The sequence below is a fragment of the Cimex lectularius genome, unplaced genomic scaffold (genome assembly GCF_000648675.2).
Source record: "Cimex lectularius strain Harlan isolate CLEC.00 unplaced genomic scaffold, Clec_2.1 scaffold31, whole genome shotgun sequence".
NCBI classification, from domain to species: Eukaryota; Metazoa; Arthropoda; class Insecta; order Hemiptera; family Cimicidae; genus Cimex; species Cimex lectularius.
The window spans coordinates 1,642,132-1,666,455 of NW_019392645.1; the positions used below are offsets into that span (position 1 = coordinate 1,642,132).

A 24,324-nucleotide genomic window follows, 5' to 3' on the forward strand; every position below is an offset into this window, starting at 1 on the left:
GAGCCCTGAAGATGATCTCAATAAAGATCGAAACGTTGGCACGATAAAGAAAATGTTTTTCTGAAACCTACATCACACCAGACCGCATCTCACGATTTCTAAATAAACACATAAAAAGTTACAAAAACTAGAAAATACTATCCAGTAAAGTCGGCCAAAAAATTTAGTTTTGAACAAATGCTATTCAAATTCGTTTATAGTACTCTTGAAGGATCTGAAATAGGAATTTTCATGGCAATCAAAAATAAACACTTTTGGGCTTGATTAACCGGAGCAAGTTTTCGTCTCCGATGGGTGGTGCCATACAAATTAAAATTCATAACACCTCGGGATTTTATCAAGATTCAACAATATTACAACCGTTTTAAAGCTTAACACTCTTCTTTCAGTCTAAATTATCACCATTTTTGTGATTTTCTTTTAAAAAAAATCGCAATGTTGAATAATTATTTGATTATTGTTCAATTATTACTTATTCGATCATTTAATGGTTTTCCGAGCCAGCGTTTTAATAATTAATTATTATTATATACAAATATTTTATATTGTAGAATAAGAATAATTTATTTACAAATAAATTGAAATATGGACAAAAGTGTGATATAGATGTTTCAGGCTCACTGCCTATATACTACCGACTAATAAGTTGTACAATTTAAAACGAACTACTTATTTGTGAAGGAAAAATAAAATAAAAAACCTTAGCATAACTCTTTTTATTATTATTATTACTTGAAAACTGTTTTTTGGCAATAAAATGTTCGTTTAGGATTATTTCGGTGTCCCTAACCTTGCTCGTTTAGTCAGTCAAACGGGCTTCGTCTTCTCGTCATCGTCATGATGGGTCGTTCGGCTCGTTGTGTCCTTCGGTTGCAGTGCTGGCTGTAGTGTTAGTGATGAAAATCCCAAAGAAAACCTCGATAAAGATCTAAATAAGTTTAGAGCTTATATCATAAAACATAATGGCTTTTTAACTCAGCCTGCCTGTCAGATGTTTCCCCATCTTCCCTTTTTTTATTATTTCATGTGCACATAGTTCTATTGTAAGTATTTCTAATTGAAAAACAGTTTGAGTCTGCCCCAGTGCCATAGAAATTGTACAGTTTGGCCCTTTAACGCCCATCCCTAGCTAATGTCATCCTTAAACCGTCTGTGTTCAGCAGTAGTGCCCATTTTTGTTTGATATGTGTTTATTCTTTCCCTTTCTTTTGCTTATTCATCCAGCGTTTTTTGTCACGTATCATAGAGCATTATGGTCATTTTTCGATATTTTTTTTTTCACATACATGTTTCATACTGCGTCTATTCTATTCACAGAGATCTGAACATACCTTTTGTCGACGACTCGACAAGTACCAGGTTTCCAAAATTTCCACACTGAACTCTCGATCCACCCAACTTTACTGTCCATGCCTTATCCAGACTTCCTCGTTTTTTAATCTTCATATTAAAGAACTCCTCAAGTTTCAGTCCAACCACCTAGCCTGTAATCTGTCTAAGACTATCCAATCCAAAGAACAGTAGCTTCATCCCCAAAGCTAATTATCACTAACTTCTCTATCCGTAGAGACCTGAACATCCGTTTTGTCGACGAATCGACAAGTATCAGGTTTCCAAAATTTCCACGCTAAGCTCTCGATCCACTCAACTTTACTGCCCATGTCTTATCTAGACGGTGTGTCAACAAACCGCTCAGTTCCAGCTTTCTAAAAGTTCAACACCATGCTTTCGATCTATCCAAACCTTACTGGTCAACCTTAGTTACAATTTCCTTCGAGACCTTGTCGTTCCTTAATACTTCACGCTAGTGAATGATGACCTGCTAGGGTCGGCTAGGTTCACTGTCCCCCGAGTGCATGGCCATCACATTCACATTGAAAAAATGTTTGTCATCGAATGCACACAAACGAATTAATCCAAATTACGTACTTACGATTGTTTATAGTATCACGTGGAATTCGAGAAATTAGAAGACTTCTTAACAGAAGACTTGTACTGCTACAAAGACTACGAAATTAGGACCGTAAAAACCCAACTAAATTTTACAATTTATAATTGCTTCCACCAAGGACGGAGCGGAACTGTGGTATTTATTTAAGTAATAAGCTTATCCAAAATCCAGTGCAATCTTTATAGCCAGAAGTCCTCAGATGAATTATCAAAGCTCCTGAGTACTTCACTAATCTCATTATCCATAATGACCTCAACAATGAAATTATTCCTGCTCAACCACCTAGCCTGTGATCTGTCTAAGACTCAGCATCACCCCCAAAGCTACTTATCACTAACTTCTCTATCCACAGAGACCTGAACATGTCTCAACAAATCGCTCAGTTCCAGCTTTCTAAAAGTTCCACGACATGCTTTCGATCCATCCTAACCTTACTGGTCAAACCTTAATTACAATCCTTCACATTGTGTGCCAAGTGACTTATTAAGCAGGTTCGAAGTGGTTATACCATTCCTGCTGTAAGGAACTTCCCTTGACTTCTCATCTATTCCACATATGATCTCACATCCTTTGTACACACTACTTGTACAAGTTATGTAATTCTCTTCATTCACTCCATGGTGAATGATGACCTCTTGTCGCACCAGAGATTTTTGTCTAACATCTTTGCATAGCCTTATCTACCATCTTTACAAATAGGTTGTATTAATAATAAACTGTTCAAAAGGGCTTCAAATCCGAGAAACATTTCTCCAAATACTGTTCTAGATCGCCTAAATATAAAAATCAAGGTTCACGTGAGGTCGTTTTTCCTCCAATTACAGCCCACGACCTCAGGGACACAAATTCAGATCGCCATCTGTTCCGGTGAATTCGAATAATCATTTCATATAGTATTAATTATACAACAATTCATACATAACGAAAAACCCTATTAATTAACGAGCAATTTAAAACATACCAATTCTTTTTAAAAGGTTTATAAACCTAACACAAATAATTTTACATACATTTTTGAAAACTCATCTTTCCTTTTTATCATACCATATAGTAAATAATAAGTTAATATGTATGACTCTACTGATTTAGCTTTTTTCGTCAAATTGATTATTTTAACTTCAAACCAACTCTTCTCATATTCAAATTAACTTTTTTAAATTTCAAATTAACCCTTTTTAATCATAAAATGAACTCTTTTTCAACTTCAAATTAACCTCTTTTTAATTTAAAAACTACTCTCTTCAACTTCACATTAACTTTTCTAATTTTTTAAAATTTAAAATTAACCGTTTTCAATTTCAAATTAACCTCTTTTCAATTTCAAATCTACTCTCTTCGACTCCAACTTTATCAATTTTTTTTTTTAAATTTCAAATTAACCTCTTTTTAATTTCAAATCTACTCTCTTCGACTTCAACTTTTTCAATTTTTTTAAAATTTCAAATTAACCCCTTTTTAAATTCAAATCTACTGTCTTCAACTTTACATTAACTTTATAATTTTTACATTTCAAATTAACCGTTTTCAACTTCAAATTAACCCTTTTTTAATTTCAAATCTACTCTTTTCAACTGCACATTAACTTTTCTAATTTTTTTAAAATTTCAAATTACCCTCTTTTTAATTTCAAATGTACTGTCTTAAACTATACATTAACTTTATAATTTTATAAATTTGAAATTAACCTCTTTTTAATTTCAAATTTACTCTTTTCAACTACACAGTTAACTTTTTTAATTTTTTTAAATTTCAAATTAACCGTTTTAAATTTCAAATCAATCTTTTTTTTCTTTGAATTAAATACTTTTTAATCTTCAAATTAACCTTTTTTGATTTTAACTTAACCCTTTCTTAAAGCATTAAAAAACGATGGTATGAAATATGAGCATGAAAATAAAATTTCTCTTTATTTGCGAATTTTAAAATTATACTCAATAAATATATATACAATTGTACTCTTAGAAGTTGATGTGAAAATTAATTACAATGAAAATTAACAGTTATATAAAGTTTAATTAAAAATAATTGATTCTTATTTTAATTGGTAAATTAAAAATATGTATAAAATTTGTTCTTATATAAAATACCACATGAAAATTAATTAAATTAAAAAATATATAAAATATAAAAATAAACCATTTTTCTTTTAATTTAAGAATTTTTTCTTATCTAAAATACATCTTGAAAATTAATCACATTTGAAGTTGTTATATAAAATTAAATGTAAAACCAAATGATCTCCAATTAAGGGAAGAATCATTTGTTTTTATATTTAATTTTTAGTTGACAATTATTTTATATTTAAAAAAAATCGCGCTTATATTTTATATCATATCCTAATTATTTTTAATGCTCTAAAGAAAGGCTTAACTTAACATTAAAAGAGGTTAATTTTTAATTTAAAAAAAGTTAATTTGAAGTGAAAAAGGGTTCATTTAATATTAAAAATGGTTAATTTAAAATTACAAACGATTAATTTAAAATTAAAAAGGCTAATTTAAAGTTAAAGAGGTTAATTTGATGGGAAAAGTTATAATATATACCATGGCACAAATATATTTTTCGACTTTTTCCGAATTCCGAAAAGTTCCTCACACGATTAAGGATAGGCTTTGTCCGCCTGACACACAGATACCGCCACCTCAGGAGTCGCAGGACTGTGGGCAGACACTTCTCCCTGTGATGGTGAAACATATTTTTGCAGAGTGTAAACGACTAGCACTACTATCCAAAGTTGAAGTTCGAGACTTGGTTGGACCTCGTACGTTGCTGTAGAGTGGTCAGATACTCCAGACGCCATTTTTTCCAGATATCTGCCACGCATTTTTGCAGGAATTGCCATCGAGTCAGCAATCATATTGAGGCAATGATACTAGGACGTCGCCGACTAAAAAATGTCCAGGTGTCAACATAGAATAATCGTCGGGATCGGATGAAATCTCGTAGAGAGGGCATGAATTTAGAATCGCTTCATTCTTGATAGCCATGGTGCATATTCCTCCAAAGTTACGAACCTGCTGTTTGCAAAAACCCGCCTGGCTCCGCTGAAGCCGCTTACCATCCAGCGACTGGAACTCTGCGCCTAAGGGCATTTACTTTACATTTGCAGATGACCTGTCTTAGTTCGCTAATGAACCAGAGCAGCAAGTGAGTGAAAGATTGGTTGTCAACCTTGCTCGATAATTCTCCAGGAAAGAGAAATCTTGGAATAGTGCTCACTCCGAGACTCTCTTTTGCTAAGCACATGGATAAAAGAGCAGAATTGACCAAGGTAGAGGCAAATTCGGTTTGACAGCAGAACGTTCCTTGAAATACCAAGCAGTATTCAAAGCCGTCATCCATATCTTGATCCACGCAGCACAGGGGAGCTTTTGATGAGTATGCGGCAGCAGAAGGTTCAGGAAACTGTTTTATATGGCGCATTGTATTCAGCACCTCGAGATGGAATAGGACACCGTGTCAACCTAGACCTATTAAATCGTAAAGTTTTAAACTGTACTCATGGCAGACGAATTTAATGCTTTTGGAGCTGAATCCACCAAACTTATATTAGTCGTAGTTATTTTTTTACCGTGTGTTTCATATTCTGTCGTTTGCTAAATTATGACCTTTCGACTATTATTGAAGTCGCTATGTGTGATAAGTCACGGGTACTTTAAGTCCTGATTGTTCATATTTTTATTTGCTATTTCAATAGGATTTATGGTCTTCACGAGTCAAAATATATGCTGTACAACGAGGATTTCATTCAAATAAGATATATTCAAAATGGTAATTTGGTTTTATTTTAAAACCCAGATAACCTTGGTGCTACTTTCTTTTGCAGAGTAGAACTCCCACGATAAATCAAGTGCATTACCTTGGCCTATACAATGACTAAAAATCGACTCGAACTCCCACGCACAAATCGGGATCCATCGATAAAAGTTTGTTGACCGAAATGTCATTTGACGCATGCTTGAAACCCGCCTCTCGTTGGAGAAGTCAGTCGCGTCCATAAGAATGTTGAAAATTAATCGTTATTAAGATCGAATCGAGATTGTTATTTTTTCTCGTTAATTTGACACGTTGCACGGGGCTAGGGCAATTCTTGGATGGATTGAAAGGTTGGAATGAAACTTGAGGAAACAGGATTGATTTCATTCTTGTACGTTGAGGTGATAGTCAATAGTGAAGTTAATGAAGTACTGACCAATTCGTCTGATGACTTCGTGGTCATCGTCTTTTAAAGGGACTTGGAAAGTTCTCGGGATTGCATAATCTTGGACGGAGCTTGACCGATATAGTTAGGATAGATCAAACGGAAGCAGGAATAATTTCATTGATGAATGGAATTGAGTGTGGACAGTGAGGTTAGTGAGACACTAAGTAGTTGTTTAAAGCGGCTTGAAAGGTCTTCTTGGTATTGGATTAAGCAAATGAAACAGTCTATTTTATTTTCCGCCTGGCCAACAACAAGATGGATTGAAATGAAAAGTTTAAAAACTCAGAATATGTTTTTTTTTCTCTCGGTCACAACACTGATTCCGATGGACACTTGTTAAAAGATACCATTCAAAGCTGACAATCAGTATATATTAAGGAACGAAAAGGTCTGCAGAGAGGCAGTACGGTTAGGATGGATCGAGAGCTTGGTGTGGAAATTTTGGACTATACAATTTCTATCGCACTAGGGCAGACCCAACATATTTTTCATGCAGAAAAACTTACACTAGAGCTTTGTGCACATGAAATATGACAGGCAGGCTGAGTTAAAAGCAATAGGTCATGTGAAGTAAGAAGTTTTAAATAGAGTTATTTTTTTGTAACGTTTTCGTTAATGGCATTTTCACCACTGATATATATATATATATACTCGACCAAGACCCGAGGGGTTAAATGCCTGGGTAGACTCGTACCCCATCCCTAAAAGGTCCAGGACTTGGTCGGCTCACATGTCCTGCATAAATCTCTTGGACCTGTTCACAAACCCCAAGATTTTGGACCATTTAATCTCGGGGAGTGATTTGGCGATGTCCTCTCCTTCAAAGATTTCGAATCTAGACTTAGCATACCTATCACACTGTGCGAGGTAGTGCCTTGCCGTTTCTTCTTTTATTTCGCAGAAGCGGCAAAAGGGATCTGGTAGGAAACCCATTACGAAGAGGTGTCTTCTCAGTGGGCAGTGGCCCGTCAGAATGCCTCCTAATTCCCTTCCTTGAGATAGAGAACAGCCATTGGTGTCCGGGGGATAAATTCCACTCCCTTGTTGTTGAATTGTTTTATGCCCCTGCTATTGATACTCTCCTTCGCTGTGCTCATAGAGTGAGGTAATAACGGTTGTGGCCCGACAAACGCAGTGACTTCTTTGACTTGGCCATCCGCCTTTTCATTGCCATTGTGTCCTTTATGTGCTGGTATCCAAATAAGGGTCACCTATTTCACCACTGATACTATACCAGCACTACAGAAACCGAGACTGGTACACAACATTAGTGATTATGAGACGAGAAGGTCTCTAGGTCATGGTCGTTTTCACTGAGTACGAGTGAAAGTGGACTCGTAATACGAGAAAAAAGTGGAAAAAGAAGCACCTATAAAACAAAAAAGGATGAATGGATCTACTGGGAGAGGCGTTATAGGGCCAAAACTATAAACTTTCCAGCACTGGGGCAGACGCAAAATATTTTTCAAGCAACTTGAAATAGAGCCAATGTGCACATGAAATCCCCAAAAAGAGGACGGAAGATGCCAAAATATTCTGACAGCGGTAAAGGCCAAGTACTTCGTATGAAGTAAACTCTTGTTTGTGGGTAAACAAACGGCACAACTGAGGTCATTATGAGGTTATTTGCATAAGTTGGTAGAAGGATTTTGATTTGAAGGAAGCCCTGGATATTGGACCCCACGGGTCCAACTCTGAAGAAAGTAGTTAGTATTGGGTTGTCCGGAAAATAATGCAGGATTTTAAGTTTTCATTAAAAAAAATCTATATAAAATATTCTGTTTACGTTTACAGGATTACTCATNACCAACACGTTGGGAGAAATGTATTGAGAGTATGGGAAATTATTTTGATTAAAGAACATTGCTTTAAAGTAACTAGTTTCTTTTTTTTTTGTTTAATACCAAAATCCTGCATTATTTTCCGGACAACCCAATAATAATATCTTGCATAAAGTCTTCTGTTCATTTTGAAAAATAAATCCTTACACTAGAGCTACCTGTACATGACATCTATTGGGACGAAACAACTAACTTTGATGAAGGTCCCTGGACAAGAAGGTATTTGAGAAACTGCAGATAGACGAGATTGTCTCGTCATCCTTATTGGAGCAGAACCTTTCTGTAGGGTAACCGAGACTTACCTTACTAGCTCCTCACAGAACATAAAAGCCACTGGATGACAACCGCAGTGGCCGAGTGATTAAGAGTCCATCTCGTAATTGCCACGCTTGCGGTCCTGGGTTCGAATCCCGCCACAGCCAGTTTTTTCATTGAAAATTGTCAGGAAGATGTATTTTTAAGTGGGTTGACCCCTCGCCCCTGACCCCAACAGGTAGTTTGACGTTAAGCCCCCTTTAACAGACTTCAATTATTTTAAAATTTGCACTGTATTCGGTGATGAAACAATAAGTGAAATAAGTGGGTCAAAATGTTTGCTTCTGAGAATGAGTGGATTGAGGATGAACCACGGTCTGATAGACCTTTTGTCTTGAATGACGACCAATTGAGGGAAGTTGTCGGTCTTGATTCGAGTCAAGCATGTCAGAGGCTTACCGGAGATATTCAATACAAGCGATGGAACCATTCGCTCTAGATGATGTCGACTTGGGAAGACGTGGAAGCTAAAATGGGTTCACCATAAAATTGGCCGAGGGTAACAAACTTCAGCGTAATAGTAAATTTGACTTTCTTTGCTTTCACGTCAAAAGTCGAGAGTGATTTTTGAACGGATTGTCACAAGCGACGAAAAATGGATCTTGGTAACACCGCGGGTCGTACCATTAGCTGTCACCAAATGACACTGTCCCAAATTCGCGGAAATCAAATATTCACCAAAAAAGGTGATGCTTTTTGTCTGGTCGAGTATAGCAGACATTGTGCACTAAGGACTTTTGCAACTTGGCCCGACCATGACTACAGAAATCTACTCAAACCAACTGCAACGAGTATCTCTTCCTCTGGCTAAAAAATAACCTCCTCTTGCGAACAGAAAAATTGTAACTTTTCACCAGAACGAAGAAGCCGATAATGAAGCTCGGTTAAGAAGTCCTACCTCACCGTATTCTCCAGACCTGGCCCCATACGACTCTCACCTTTTCTTAGCAATCATATGCGCAATCGGGAGTCCGATAATCGCCGACAGCTGGAAAATCCTGTACAGTAACACCAGGAAGGTCGTACTGGCTGTCACTAAATGAATGATTCACATTGACGCGAAAACCAAGTATTCGAAGAACAGGTGACAGTCTTTGTTTAGTCGAGTACAGACATTGTGCACTACGAACAAATCACGGTAGAAATCTACTCAACCAACTGCAACAAGTATCGGTTGCCCAGACCCAGAAACATCCTCGACCTCTGAACACAAGTCGTTGAGCCAATTACGGTTCCTTTCCGCTAATCAATCAGTGAAAAGTGGATCCTATTTTTTAACCGGCAACCTACCGTTGTGAACGTGCGGACGTTGGCGTCATTCGCACATCATTCATAAAAGGCGATTGTGTGCTTTAGAATCATTATCTTGAAGTTCGGCAGAGTCCACCGGGGTGAGACAATGAACATTTCAATTTATAAAACGTAAATCCGTCCTTTATTTAAGTCCCATTGTTTCGCATTATATAATGTATAGACGATGTGTTCTTGGTTTGGAGCCATAAAAGGATTTAAACTGTTTCGAGTGGGTGCAACGGTCGGTATAAGTGGGCGACATGTAAGTGGGAAGTAACTGAACCGAGTGGGATGGCCTGTCAATGTCACAGGGACGTATATTTTATGCCTTTTTTTCTTCTTCAATAAGTTCAACGAGCGGTTTTTATTTATAACGACCTTGCGGATCCAGGAATGAGTGTAGAAATTTATTAAAAATCAGTAGGCATTTCGTCCTATATCTTCGCATAGGTAAACATGAAACCACAGGATCTAGGTTAATGAGATTATTCATGGTCGACCTAGTTTGGCAAGGCAGAAGAGATCAAGATTCGAGGATTAAAAAATTCATAAGGTTGACATGATTGATGAATGTTATTCGCTACAGAGGTCCAACAGCAGTTGACACACGAGCTGCAAAAGTTTTTCCAAAAATATATTTGATTTGTATTTTTTTAAACGACTCTCCAGACGGATATCTTCCATGCTGCTAATATTTAAAAGAAAAATTTATAAATAACAATGTGCAATAAAATATATTATTATTTATTCAAGGCAAAGTCCAAAGCACAAACCCGCAATCGATCCACGGCCGAATCCATCCAGCTCAGTTGAAATACACGAATCCGTATCCACGACCCCAACAGGAATAACAGTCATAGTACAGCCCTTTGTTGTTAAATTAACAAAAAAAAATTTATTAGAGAATTCGGATATTAAATCTTGGAGGAATGACTGGCGGTTTGTGAAATAAATGAAATTCTACCGATAGGCTGTAATACAAGTCCAAAGGTAACGAATCGAGTAACTCTTGAACTGTTAATCAAACATAACATAATTATTTATATTTTCCTAGGCCTTTATTAAAGCTTCTTTTTTGTATTGGGATTGGTCCATCTTTTGTGGCCCTCCAATCACCCACCCTGATTTGTGCAGTCCGGGGTCAGACCTTAGTGTTATCCGTCCAGCTGCCGAGTTTGGGCTCCCGGTGCTGTCGACAGCTGGATCAATTCAGAACCTAATGCAGTTCCTAGATGCAAACGTAAAAATGTACGGTTCTTCCTAGGTCTTCCAGCTTGAAGTCTATACAATTGAGAGATGTACCCGGTTTATTTGAACAAAGTGTACAAAAACAAGAATATAGCTATGTCAATAGGCAGCCATCAAAGTACTAAGCTCAAACATCATTAGCTCGAAACTCGTGCTGAATTGCAAAAAAAACTAAATTCAGTCTAAATTAAGTTAAGTTAAGCTAATCACAGTCACCCTCTGCTGGGTGCCAGGACATGTGGGAGTAGAGGGCAACGAAAGAGCGGACGCCCTTGCAAGTAAACGAGCTGGGATACTTCAGTTAAGCCATTTCGGATCATTTTGGCCCCCCCATCATCGTTTTTTTTGTCTAACTGCCCTCTTAGACATAACAGAAGAAAATTCACAATTTTCACAAAACGGAAAGGTCCGAACTATAGGCTCACCACGCAGGTCTCGCAAGTTTTGGATGGAAGTGAAGAAAAACTCAGCAGTAGAGTTTGGCGTGAGCAAAGCCTAGATAACACCGTTAATACTATTTAAAAAAAATACTAACAAAACATGATCGGGTCAGCGTAATTTATGTCGTCTTTTTAAGCATCGCGGGTTACCTCAGCAAGGGATTTTTCATGCGGCTCGGGGCTGAAAGTAACTTTGAACATTTTTCAAGTCTTTCAATTCTTAAAATTCACTTTGTACCTTAGTGCATTGTTCCTCTTGTTATTTCCTATTATCCTTCCTCTTTCTTACTCTATTTCTCATACAATTTTGTATATTTTTAGATTATAAGACAACCACAATATGGGAGGCTTTCAACAGAGGCCTTGGACTCCCACAAAAAGGCGTGGACCGATCGCTGCCGAATACACCAGCCCTGGACCGGCATGTGTGACATTGCCAAACCTCTTAGGTAAATAGTTTTATAAAAAAACGAAATAGTTCATGCACTAGTCGAAAATAGGTGTAGAAACATCGATTGACTTGTTTTGCCGTTTCTTCTTAATATTCGACTCTGCCAGTCTTGTTTTCACACTAGAAAATTAACTACTCAACATTTTTTTTACATCCATTATATTTAGTAGTCTATTGGCCAAATTACTTCTTTCAATTAATTAATCTTTTTGCGTAAGGTTTTGGTTGAGACGAAAAAGTTAGTGTCACGAGCGGGATTCGAACCCACGACCTCCGGTTCAATACGCTCGAACCACTTGAGCTATCGTGATTAGAACCACTCGGGCACCAACTCCCCATCTCGCCCTACAACCGTTCGAATTTTCCCTCCTTTTGCCATTTTTCAGCTCACCTCAGACAAAAGGGAGGGGGCGTAAGTATGTGTTATGTATCGAATTTATCACCATAAAGGTGGTATAGATTTTTCCATAATGTGCTTGTGGTCATATTTGTGTGCCCTATTCGTAATCGACATAGTACAACCTTATCACGCCTGGAAGTTCGGAAGGATGTTTTCCAAGGTTTAACAGTCCCTTTTAGAGTTGCTTAATTTGTTGGAAGTCATTTGTTTCCACTGATTTTTCCCAATTTTCAATTAATTTAAGTTTGAAAGCAGACTTTCTACTTCAGGATTTATTAAAACTGAGATAATTGTTCTTTGCAGCTTTTGCTGCGTTGTCAGCTAGGTCATTTCCCTTAATCCGGGGTCAGTAAAGGTCGCTGTCATGTCTTGTCATCATAGGACTGCAGGACTACGAGTTTGATAGGACGTAAACATTACACACTCTGGACATAGCTGAAGAAGGAAAAGTGAAGGTGTTTAATGAACACTTCCATAATATTGCCTTCTACATATACGCTGATGGGAGCCAGCCAGTTAATTGTGCATTAGTTTATGATTAACATAATAAAGAAAATAGGCCGAACTGAAATACAGACTCTACGAGAGGCGCTCCAATAATCAAGCCGAACAACTTGCTCAACTTAAAGCATTGGAATAGATTGAACATTAGGACTTATCGAACGGCGAAATAGCTGCTTTGATCCGACAGCCGGGTAGCTATTGACTAAGATCAAAAATCCGGACAACCACCGGCTGATTGAACAATCAAGCGGAAAATTACCATTTTAAAAGGGTTGGGCATCGCTTTAAATCTTCAATTGGGTTAAGGCCCGTGATGGACTCGAGGGAAACGAGATCGCAGACAAGCTAGCTAGCAGAATCATCCGGAAATGATGAGTTAACTTTATGGAAGGAACCCTAGATCTCATGTAAAGGAACTTAGACGTAGGAAATACACCGAAGACTGGGAGCGGGATTGGCAGTCTACCTCGAAGGCACAGCATACGAAACTATTTTCCCCAAAAATATTAAACAGATCTCGAGTAGATTTCTCCTTCAACTGAAAGATCACAACCATATTGACAGGACATGGACCTTACACGGGCTATTTCCATCGGTTCAAAATTAGAGAAACACCCTTCTGCATGTGCAACAACAGTAAAGAAACAATTCATCATGTTACGTCTGCCGATTTTTAGATGATGTCAGGATGCCACTCATTAGACACATACACCGCGAGGAAGTGGACAGTGGAGGGGAAAAAACACTGATCTACCAGGATTTCTGTGTTGCATTCTCACAGTTTGTGAAAAATCCAGGATCTAAGGGGGGTGTAAAACGGGAATTACCCCCCCCCCCAATATGTCGTCCCCAATCAGCGGCCCTGCATTCGAACCCGGGACCTTTACCTCACAATGATCCAAGTTGTTCGGCTTCATTATTGGAGCGCCTCTCGTAGAGTCTGTATTTCAGTTCTGCCTATTTTCTTTATTATGTTTATCATAAACTAATGCACAATTAACTGGCTGGCTCCCATCAGCGTATATGTAGAAGGCAATATTATGGAAGTGTTCATTAAACACCTTCACTTTTCCTTCTTCANAAGTCCTAATGTTCAATCTATTCCAATGCTTTAAGTTGAGCAAGTTGTTCGGCTTGATTATTGGAGCGCCTCTCGTAGAGTCTGTATTTCAGTTCGGCCTATTTTCTTTATTATGTTAATCATAAACTAATGCACAATTAACTGGCTGGCTCCCATCAGCGTATATGTAGAAGGCAATATTATGGAAGTGTTCATTAAACACCTTCACTTTTCCTTCTTCAGCTATGTCCAGAGTGTGTAATGTTTACGTCCTATCAAACTCGTAGTCCTGCAGTCCTATGATGACAAGACATGACAGCGACCTTTACAGTACTGAACCTTTCGCTGTTCTGCTTGATTTTCAGTCCTATTGGAAGTTGGCTACTATACACGCCGCCTTGTATGATATAATATTTTATCTTTAATCATTCTTAGGGCTATCAGGCGTTGACCCTTTCAAGCATTCTCAAAAGCTTTTTTTATCTGTAGGGCGCTTTCCCAAGCTGAAGGCCATCAAAGGGCGGCTTGTTGTTAATTTATTTTTTGAAAAAGCATACAGTTTAATTTTTTTAATCGCCAACAGCAGCGTTTATTCTCCAGTACAAAGGAAAATTGTCCGGAACAGTGATCTTATATGTGCTCGTTAAGACCGAAACACTGGTGCCTCTGACAGCATGCGTCGTCTCAAGATTCTAACGATAATGTGTCACATTCCGGTTGTTAAATACCATTTAAGAAAAATTCCCTTCACTGTTCGTGTACTTAAACAGCTGTATCAACTGACCAATCCGACAAATGGGGATAAAATTAATCCCCTTGATTAAAACTAGAAATAGGTAGTAGGAGTGACAAATTGGCCAACACCCTCTTCATTCGTGACAGATTGATAATAGTATATATTATTTTCTAGGCGATCCAATTTGATCAACAACAAAAAAACACCTTCCTCGACTGAAAATAATCAACCTTGAAGGCCAATTTTAATTTATACCCTTTTATAAATGCTTCCAAGAATGGGCATCTGCCAAATCGTACCCTTGGCTTTCATTTCCAAAAAAACCAATTGTTAGCTTACAAGGTCTATAAAAGTGTTTGCCAAAAGGTTAAAATCAATCCATTTCTTTTCCTTCCTAGTTGGTTAGCAGAGGGAGAAAGAAAATCCAATAAAAAGTACAAAATATAAAGTACAAAGGAGGGAAAATCCGAAAGGTGGGTTGTGATGGGAAGTTGGTGTCCGAGTGGATCGAAGTCACGATAGCTCAAGTGGTAGAGTATGGGCGTATTGAGTCGAAGGTCGTGGGTTCGAATCCAGCTCGTGACACTGACTGTTTTATCTCAACCAATGCCTTACATAAAGAGTTAAATTAATTGAGATAAAGTTCAATGTTTCTCAAGATAACACTTCTTACCACCAGCTTATCCGACGCGTTGGATCTCCCACTCTTACATATTCATAAATTGGGTGGCTTTGAAGAGTGTCAAGACTCCTGAGGTACAAATAAATACACCCAGATCTAAGGTGATACCAGAAAAAATCCCGGAGAGAATTAAAATAAATTAGATAGCTATAATAAAACCTGAAAAAATGCCTTTCATTAAGGGCTACCTAGGTACTTTATTTCTTAAGAGAAGGTGCTTCATGTTTTTAGAGAGTGTGCTTCTAGGTTTAGCTTCCTTTTCTTGTAAAGAGCATGAGAGATGTTTTCTTAGGGTTGATATTTAAACGCATTTTCCAGTGCCAACACTCGATCGATATCCGAAAAAATAAAACCAGATCTAAGGAGAAGATATCACAAAATTCTAGAGAGGATGAAAACAAATGAGACGGCAGTTAATTAGAGGAAAACTCAACTTTGGTAGATCCTTCAAGTGGTCATAGAGTACGGAGATTACAAAAGACATGCAACCCCAATTGGTATGAAAGAGGCTCTAAAATTGTACACAGGTAGATCAAGTATGGAACAAGGGTTAGGTTTAGGGGTAAAAGGGTTGAATTACCCTAGTAAAACTCCCTGGTTCCAAGTATCTTCCAAGCTGAGGCCCATGAAAAAATGAGAGTCTTTGAGGAACCATTTAGAGTTGTTACACCAATGTGCAAGGCTGGACAAAGCATTTTCTAGTATACTAAAGTACTTACTGATGATGGAAGGAAACGCTCAGGCTGGCCAACTAGCTAAAGAAGTCTCCCTCTCAACCATGGAACCGCAACTGAAGTTCGAATTGGAAAAATGCTTGAGAAAGAAAACCCAAGCACAGTACAAAAACACCAGGTATGAGGCAGGCTAAGAGATTTATAAGTCTCAAAAAGGAAAGCGAAAGAACTCCTCTCTTTCAGCAGGCAATGTTTGAAGAAAGTTGAAGGCCTCGATTCTTTTGATTACCTTCTAAAGAAGATGGGCATATGAGGGGCAGAAACGTGCAGAACAAAATCCAAAGACACCATCACATTTATCTTGTGAATGTGAAGCACGAGCCTGGTTGACACCACGTGACGCTCCTGAGTTACAAACAAATAAATCCAGATCTAAGAATAACGGGAATAAATTCCTGGAGAGAATTAAAATAAATAAGATGGCTATGCTGAAAAAATGTGTGCCTTCGGTCAAGGGTAAGTAACCTAGGTACTTAGTTTTGTGAGGTTATAGATTCATAGAGTGGGTGTCGTTTGCTTTTTCTTCTTGTGAAGGTATGAGAGACGTTTTCTTAGGGTTGATATTTAAACCCATTTTACCGTGACTGACTCGTAAGATACAAAAAAATAAAAGCAGATATAAGCTATATAGGCAAGCTGATGGTACCTGAAAAAATGAGAGGGAAACCCAACTGGCAGATCAAGCAACCCCAAATATCAGGAAGGGGGCCCAAATATGGTACACTGATGGATAAAAAGGAAACAGACAGATATAAAAGCACTAAACGCGTATGGTAATGATCCTAGGAAAGCACAACAAGGTTAGCTTGAGGTTCCGAGAAGAAGGTGAAGAAGAAAATAAACAAGCTGGCCAACTAGCCAAAGAAGAAGCAAAACTAGGCGCACCGGAGAATTTTCTAAAATATGAGCTGAAAAAATAGCTTGAGAAAGAAAACCTCAACCAAGGGACAAAAGCTCCAGACATGAGAAAAGTTAGGAAATTTATAAATTTCTCAAAAAGGAAGGAGGAGGTACTCCTCTATCCCGCATTTCTGCTCAAAGGGTGGCGGGTCGACATACTTTCGGACAGTCAGGCAGAAGTACTAAGTGCGTGTGCTTTTTAGCTTCTGGGAAGGCTGAAATTGCCTGATGGCCCAACACAACAAAGTTACCATGAGAGTCTGGGATGAAGGTGTACAAGGAAACAGACAGATTGACTAGCCAAAGAAGAAGCACAACTAGACCCAGCGGAAGTGTGCTAAAGTTGGATCTGGAAAAATGGCTTGAGAAAGAAAAATCAAGCACTGGACACGCGCACACAACATAACATTCAATTATGTCGTGAATTTCGTCATCATTATCTTTCGAAATATCGTCCTGATCTTTGAAACATCATTTGCAGAGTGTCAATGTACAGGTTCAGGGATGGGCTTAAACCGAACTTTGACAATGAAAGAATACAATTATATTGCCACTGAACAATTTTTTTGTAGATAAAGGACTAGGACTAAGGACTTATTGTTCAATAAGCAGTTATTTACAGTTCTTAAATATTCGAGTAGTAAATAACATAATTGATGGATTTTCCAGGTACATCCTCCACTGATTCCAAAAACGGAAGAGCTCCTGCGTTTAGTTTTGGTGCTAGGTAAGTTTCAGTCACTGAAACAGGTTTTTTTTCTTTTCGATGCGCTTAATTTATTCTGTTTTTCAGGCATGGCGGCAAAAATGACACTGTAGGACCTGGTCCAGGACAGTACAATATTACCGGACTCAGCTCAAAAGGTATGTAGACCTTTGATATCAGATTATGGTGTAGTATCGAACATGTTGATATTCGTCACAAAATCAAAACAAAATATTGGGGAAAACAGAATGCAGCATAGCTTACTGAACTTGATGAACAAGCAAAGGGTTTCTGTTTCGCGCCATCTTCAGTGAAGACACCAAAACCCGCGAGAGTAAATGGACCCAATTCCGGTACAAAATGTGTTCACCGACTCGCAGACCAACACCCACCTTCAACTTTTACAGGCAAACATTTTAAAGTTTAAAGGTTAAGATTAATGTTTGAAAATGAAGGAGATATTTATTTGGGGAGATCTGCTGATTCAGAATCGGACGTGGTGACTCAATGTTGTTTGAGATCTTGTTGACAAGTCTGCCAATACAAGTTGAGTTTCTACTTGTATACAGAGGTGCTGCAAGCGTCAGCAGAAAGCAAAACCTTTGTTGAAGCGGTGATGACAGCTAGTGAATAACTAGTTACCCACAGGTGGTCACTACATAACTACCCCCCAATGATTGAGCCTCTCAGGCGAATGAATTGAAGAGTGGCGTGTTATTTTTAGCGCGTTCTCCCTTTCACCAAAAATTATAACGTCGAGAGTCGGTAGCGAGCGAATGGCCCCGTGCAGCAGGCAGCCACATCGAAATTGAGTATAAGAGAACCCTAGTTGTTGTAGCTAATGATTCTTCTGTTCTTTGCACCACATTCCTCCTAGTCACCAAAAATGTTTTCAGGAACATCATCACATCGGGCAGTCACCACTTTAGTGAGTGGGTTTTCGGTGGCCCTGAGAACTGACGATGGAGTGAGAGGAACTTTTGGTTCAAGTCTGTGTCCTGTGTCAATGAGCCGGTTGTTGTTATAGCGAGCGAAGCGCCTAGTGCAGCAAGCAGCCATGTCAGCAGTACAGAGTACCCTTCCTGTTTATAGCTAGTGCTAGCGGCTTGCTCCATTAGTGAATTTTGAGACCAAGTTAAGCCTTAACTTGTTAACCACAGGAAGTCATCATAGTATTAATACAATTATAAGAAATAATTGCATTTTGTGGTTTTCGATCATCCTTGTCGTATCATGTTATGATGCACCATCGTCATTCGGTTGTTATTCCACCAAAGATTATCAAAATGGACAAACTGCTAGTTCATCGTCCCCAGATTGTAACAATAATTTAATAAACTAAAAAATCTCGTTTTCACAGGTAAAGATTGTCCTCCGGCTCTTTCTCTCCATTCTCGAAATAAGGACGAAAAGCATGACAACACACCAGCTCCAGGTTATTACGATTTAGAAAAAAGCGACAAAGCGACACACGATTCTTCACCAAAGTTCACGTTCGGTTATAGAACACATTTAGAGAAGCCGAGTTCGACGCCTGGTAAGGAGTGCGACCGACTTTGAATGTGGACAGAGTAACTTGTCATTCCGTTTGTTTCAGCACCTAACGTCTACAAAATCCCCGGGGTCTTGGGGGCGACGAAGGAAGGGAACAAGTGTTCAGCGCCGTCGTTTAGTTTATCCGGCAGGTCGAAAGAACCAGTCGACGATAGAGTCAACACACCGGGCCCTGGGACGTACAACTCCATGTCCGACGTGACCCTGCCCAAATCTCCCGCATACTCCGTCGCACCGAGAATACAACCTCCCAGCGCCAACAACATCAAACCCGGCCCAGGAACCTATTCGCCAGAGAAGGTGAGCCTTAACGTCATCAGACATGTAATTTTAACCTCATTTTGTCTAATTTTTCTTTGCCTAGTATCGCTCATTGTGAATTTTGATAAATGAACTTTGGCAGATACTAATTAGAATGGGAGGTACGAGGAGAAATCAGATAAGATTTTTTTTTCATTTAAATCATTGGCATATTTCCGCAAGCATCATTGTCATCACAGAATTTTTTTCATCATCTAAGGAGTTAGTGTTTCACATTTAAACATACGTGTTTTATTGTATTGTATTCCTTACAATCTACTATAGCGGGTTTTACATTTAATAAGATAAAGACCGCTTTGACATCCTTCCCCATCATTCCACGATCCAGCAAGTCTTCAGAATCGTTAAAACCTTCGTTCTAAATAAAAACACTATGCGGTCCTGGATATGACCCAGGCTTTTGATAGTGTCTGGCAACCAGATCATTTATAAAGTTAAACGTTTCCTGCCCACTCTTGTTACCTTATCATAGAATCGTATTTAACTGAATGCTGCTTCAGAAAGAGGAGCGACTACGAATATTAGACCAATACGTCGTCCCACAAGGAAGCATCTCGGTCTCCTTTAGCCATTTTCTATTCCTATACATGCCAACATCACCATTACCACCTACGCGGATGGCACCGATTCTTCTAGACTGAACAGTATCAAAGGAATCTCCAAGATCACCATGAGTTTATCAAAAGCTAACAAGTGCCAAAAGTAGAGGACAAGACTGAATGAAGAAAATGTACCTAGTCTCAGATATTTAGGATGATACCCAGACAACAGACTGACAGAAATACCTATACAAGACTTAAAACAGCTTTACAGAAGACATGGAGTACTGAGACTTTTTCAGGGCATACTTGGGGTTATGCCAGGCCAATAACAAATCAAATCTTTCCAATCCTGAGTCCTCCTGAGAAAAGAAACGAGAAATAGCGAAGTGGGTAAGATGTCCCTGAATTTCCAGAGCAAACACAGGTGCCAGTCTAGATCGCAATGTTCGACATCGAGGAAGACCCTTGAACAGACTTCTCAAGATACGCGACGATGTCCATAATACTGTTAAACAGACGAATTGTGACCCATGAATCCAAATTAATGGTTAGTAGAGGATTCGAGGATGGGTTTTTCAAATTTCCCAAGAATTGAAAACTAACTGATGTAGGAATTCGGTGGTGTGATTAGTTGGGTCAAATCCAGGAGCTTTCCGAAGCAGTAGATTCTTCAGATGATAGATGTTAGTGATAGTCCTCGCTACCCAAAATATCGAATATTTATGTAATCTTAGGATTTTATTTTACATTCCGATGCCTAGACGAACTTGCGTTTACTTTACATCATTTCTCACCCATTAACTAATTCGGGGAATTTTAATACCAAATTCTTCTTTACATAACTATAGCCCGTAGCCTCGATACGGTTATGTTAAAAAGACGAATCCAATTGATGCTCGAGGTCCCTATTTGGATCACGACTCGTCACAAAGAAAAACCCCTCAAGTCACATTAGCAATGCACATTTCATTTCAAGAATATATCATTAACAGGTTGGATAATATGAAGATTGTATATAAATTAGGGGTCTAATATCGTAAGAGGCGCGAAAGATGTGTCATGTGGTGTTTAAAAATCTAAAAATCTTACACGGAAACAACTCTTTTTTTAATTTAAAAATCAACTTCAAAGGAGGGGATAGGGGATAGGGGGATAAAAGAGGTTGCCACAAGGCCTTCTGCACCACAAACTGAGTGTGAGACCTATTGTGCTCCTCTAATTTTATAAATCACTGGCTAGCTCAGGTTGTTAATCAACCATCTTAGCCTTGCCAGCGGCTCCTTAGTGTAGAATCTTGTTTGCGACTTCTCTCATAAGTGCAGGAATCCTACACCTACATAAACCCTCACAGAAGCATAAAACGTGTACTGCCGACTACTTTTCTTCCTGGCAATATCTGCTTAGTGTTTCTTCTGCAAGGTGCAGTGCATTCATGCGGATTACTTTCCAGTAATTCCTTTGTAAGTCTATGAATTACGTAAGTCCAGTAATTCCATACCTCATGCCTGGGGTGTTGTTCCCCCTGATTTTAGACTCCATCCATTTTTGTATTTGTTATTTTTTTGGCTCCTTTTTTTGGAGAACATATCCGCCGTCTCATTGCCTTTATGTCCCGAATGCCCAGGAACCCATGCCAGGGTCAGGTCATTGGTGTACACTTTTGCCAAGGATTCCAGGCGTTAAGTGCCGACTGTCGGAAAAAATGGCTCTTCGTGGAATGTGTTCCTATTCTTTTTATTTCTCTTACGCAGTGTTCAATTGCTATAACTTTAGACTGGAAAACAGTAGCTTATTTACCTAAGTTTAAATTCTGTGAGCCGCTGCTCTGGTTTCTCTTTGGAATAGAATGTGGTGCGGTGGAAGTTTTAACACCTCCAAGCCCGCAGTTGGCGTTGAACTCATGTCTCCAGAGGCACTGATGCAAGCTTGTCTTTGAGTACCAATTAATAACCTGATCCCCTTAGCCTGCAAAGTCTTGGTTCATCACACCTCCGACCCATATGTCAACCAGAAGAGGACAGGGGTTGGCATCAGTGCACAGACAAACTTAAAAGGGCTCATAACAATTCCTATGGAAATGTCCAAATTCCCGAGGGATCCGGGGCACTATACGCCCAAGTCAGCTGCAACACCCAAACCCGGCAGTTCTCTTCTGAAAGTCACGTCAGAATTTACTAGGTAAAATAATTATGTCGCTATAATTAAGGTTGTTATGTCGAAAGACGAAGCTAAATCGAAGAGTGAACCAGATCACCTTAACGGATTGTTACTAACATTTTAGCGTTACTCCGAAAGGATTGTAGATGGCCCATTTAACTTAATTTTAGTAATTGTTCTGCTCACGGAAATGATTTTATGAAATGCAGGTGGAGGTAACAAAAACCTACTCGCCGAGTTATACTTTCGGCATAAGGCATTCCAACTATTCCGGTTATTTACATCTAGAAACTCCGTACGATAAAGGAAGGAATATCTTTCATTATCACAGTATGTTATTATTACAAGAGCTGCACGTTTGAATTTAATTTTAAATTGCACAATTTAACTTTAAACATGGTAACTGCTTGGGCAGGCACGAACGACTTTTAGTTGAAAATTTATAATATTAGAAGACGCACTACCAAATTTTAGAAGCAGGGGAAAAAGGAGTTCTATCAAGTAAAGATTTCTCCAGCTGGCACCCCAATTCACCAAACGATCGTACGAATGGCATCTATGGTTGAACTAGAAGGAATGGTAAACCCTGACACTGGCATATAGAAGAATTGTAATTATCGTCTGAGGGGTGTTGTTCAACTATTGTTTGAAGTTACCCCTTGGTCTGCCTATCGTCGCTGATTTATTTTGGTTCAGATGCGTTTCGGCATTTCGCCATATGAACCAACAAAAATCAGCGAAGATAGATAAACTCATACAATATGTAGAAGAATTTAACCTCCTCCTTGATTATCTCTTCTATAAGACCCAGATACTTTCCCAGAAAATCGGAGGTATATGTATTTAGTTTAATCTGGCAGTGTGTGCATCCTAGATCATAGATTCAAACGGCATACGATCGGGAGTTTATCGCGGATAGCGATAAGATAAGGGCGTGCGGATCTAAAGAAAATCACTGATTTCCTTCCACGAAGGTTTGAACTACAAATTTGGAGAAGGCGCCTCTATAAATTTCTAAAAACCGAAGTATACATGATTTTAGCTTGTATGGCGGGCCCTAGACGCTCAATTATATTGCACAATATTACGAATTGCGCAATATTTTTGACCATTGAAGTTTGCTCAATGATTGAACAAAAGTTTGGCCGAGATTAATTTTTATTGCACCATATTTTTTCATTGCACCGTGTAGTGTTAATATTACGCAATATTTTTTAGTCTGATAGCTTACAACACTAGGTCACTAGGCGCAAACATTGACGCTTATGTGCCGTCAATATTATTGGAAAATAAAATTATTGTACAATTTTATATTAGATCTAGGGTCCTCCATAGGTTCTTAAGTACAGACTAGCAGCCTTGAAGGAGAGGCATAAAACTTTACTATTGAAACAACTAGAGCACCAAAAACGTCCCCTTGCTCTCGCATTGCTTTGTTCTCCATGTTATTGTGTAAATTTCACAGAAGAGACAAAATACAAAAAATTGAGCAATAAAAAGTCACTCGTGCGCGCCCTCCTTAGGAAGTTAACTTAATCCCTTTGTACTGTAGGCAATAAGTTTTTAAAAAAAAATAAAAAAAGCATCTTTTCACAAGGTGTTAGATTACACACGATCCTAGGCATGTTGTAAACGATGGATCGATTTTTGAATGATGCACATTTTAGAACTAGAAATGCACTTTTAAATGTGAATAGTTATAGAAAAAAAAAATTCACTCGTCACAAGAAACACATCTCATCAATTTCATCACAAACTTAAACCACGAGGTTAAATAATTAAACCCGTCTTTGTTATCATTTTCAGATACGCATTGATATACCACCGGCGCACACCTTCGGCATCAAGCATTCTGAATACCTTGGAAATTTGAGGAGCATGATGTGAGATCACAGAGTCGAGAGACCTTTTCGTGCGCAACTAACAACAGTACAAAAGGCTTAATCTTAATCGAAAAATATTCTGACACGGAAATAAAAACGTTTTATTCTAACAATTCTAATTGTATCGTGATTAAAACAGGGAATCCTTAAAAAAATTAGTTGATACATGTTGCAGCTAACATTTGCGTCGCTCCACAGTCAAAAATGTCAAATAACGCCCATGAAGTAGTAAACCATTTGTTATTTCCAGAAAAAAAATTATATATATTTTGTTCAATTAATATTACATTGTTTTGTTTTTAAAGCTTTTTTTAAATTAATAATAAATATAAACTGTTCTTGTAAACAATTACTCAATAAAGGCTTGAGCAGTACTTCGACTCATATTTACCCAATGGACAA

At 38.3% G+C, this 24,324-nt stretch overlaps 1 protein-coding gene across 2 annotated transcripts in view; it reads left to right on the forward strand.

Moving 5' to 3' along the window:
- The window catches only part of LOC106670505 (outer dense fiber protein 3-like), a 26,967-nt gene extending 2,671 nt beyond the window's left edge, over positions 1–24,296 (forward strand). Inside the window, exons 2-8 of one of the 2 annotated variants that reach the window (XM_014400939.2) lie at positions 11,614–11,741; positions 17,429–17,486; positions 17,553–17,623; positions 18,826–19,002; positions 19,063–19,319; positions 19,384–19,441; positions 23,846–23,934. In XM_014400939.2, the coding sequence (XP_014256425.1) occupies positions 11,633–11,741; positions 17,429–17,486; positions 17,553–17,623; positions 18,826–19,002; positions 19,063–19,319; positions 19,384–19,398 (687 nt within the window). In that variant the 5' untranslated portion in view covers positions 11,614–11,632 and the 3' untranslated portion in view covers positions 19,399–19,441; positions 23,846–23,934. Of the gene's footprint in view, positions 1–11,613; positions 11,742–17,428; positions 17,487–17,552; positions 17,624–18,825; positions 19,003–19,062; positions 19,320–19,383; positions 19,442–23,845 lie in introns of both variants that reach the window. The other variant, XM_014400938.2, reaches the window with a different exon arrangement.
- Positions 24,297–24,324: the final 28 nt, after the last annotated feature.